This window comes from Monopterus albus, unplaced genomic scaffold, assembly GCF_001952655.1.
Source record: "Monopterus albus unplaced genomic scaffold, M_albus_1.0 scaffold246.1, whole genome shotgun sequence".
In the NCBI taxonomy this organism is placed as follows: Eukaryota; Metazoa; Chordata; class Actinopteri; order Synbranchiformes; family Synbranchidae; genus Monopterus; species Monopterus albus.
Genome location: NW_018128126.1, coordinates 379,289 through 380,475, shown reverse-complemented (window position 1 = coordinate 380,475; position 1,187 = coordinate 379,289). Strand labels below are relative to the sequence as shown.

The 1,187-nt window shown below is 44.6% G+C and overlaps 1 protein-coding gene across 1 annotated transcript in view; it reads right to left on the bottom strand.

Moving 5' to 3' along the window:
* Positions 1-1,187, bottom strand: part of LOC109972088 (alpha-2-macroglobulin) — a 35,924-nt gene that overhangs the window by 19,351 nt on the left and 15,386 nt on the right. Inside the window, exon 15 of the mRNA XM_020620725.1 lies at positions 264-413. Within this exon, the coding sequence (XP_020476381.1) occupies positions 264-413 (150 nt within the window). The remainder of the gene's footprint in view (positions 1-263; positions 414-1,187) is intronic.

The window sequence follows — 1,187 nt, the reverse complement described above, 5'->3', positions numbered from 1 at the left end:
TCTTTGCAAACAGCAGTAAATAGATTAGTCAAGCAGGACACATGTAATATGAAAAGCATGCCAAAATCCCAGTGATGTCAGGTCACAAGGACACAGCTCAGGCCTGACTGCCAGTCCACACCATATTTGGTGGATACATTAATACTATCTCCACTTCTTACCTCTAAAATCAGGCCATTATGCGACTTACAACACAACTGCAATGTTAAAGTGCTGGTATTGGTCAACATAGCTCAAAGCAGCACTGGGGACTGGTGTCGTACATAGTCAACAGTGAGTTCCTGCTCCGGCTTGAGCAGGAGGACGCTCTGGTCAATGGCTCTGACAGAACACACAGAGCCTGGGTGAGCCTGGAGCCTCAGTGTGGTCTCCTCTGCTGGAAGCTCCTGGAGAGAAGAAAACTGCAAAGACACCTGCACAGGAGACAGCAAAGGGAACAGATCAGAAGACACTTGTGTCTGTCCTCCTCTCATCTCTCAAATCTTTTAAATGTCTTCACATTTTATTACAACCCCAAATCAGAAAAGTGATGTGTAAACCATCTGTGCCCTGTATTACAGTGAGGAACAGAAGTATTTGAACACCCTGCGATTTTGCAAGTTCTCCCACTTAGAAATCATGGAGGGGTCTGAAATTCACATTGTAGGTGCATTCCCACGCTGAGAGACAGAATTTTAAAAAAATTTCAGGAAATCACATTGTATGATTTTTAAAGAATTTATTTGTCTTGCACTGCTGAACATAAGTATTTGAACACCTGAGAAAATCAGTGTTAATATTTGGTACAGAAACCTTTGTTTGCAATTACAGAGGTCAAACGTTTCCTGTAGTTCTTGACCAGGTTTGCACACACTGCAACAGGGATTTTGGCCCACTCCTCCACACAGATCTCCTCTAGATCTGTCAGGTTTCGGGGCTGTCGCTGAGCAACGCAGAGTTTAAGCTCCCTCCAAAGATGTTCTATTGGATTGAGGTCTGGAGACTGGCTAGGCCACTAGTGCCTTGAAAAAGTCCACCTCTACTCCACTCATTAATCTAAATTAGTAGCACTTGTCTGAGCTTTTTAAAGACACCTGTCCACCCCACAGTCAGTCAGACGCCAACTACTACCATGGGCAAGACCAAAGAGCTGTCAAAAGACACCAGAGACAAAATTGTGGACCTCCACAAGGCTGGAAAGGGCTACG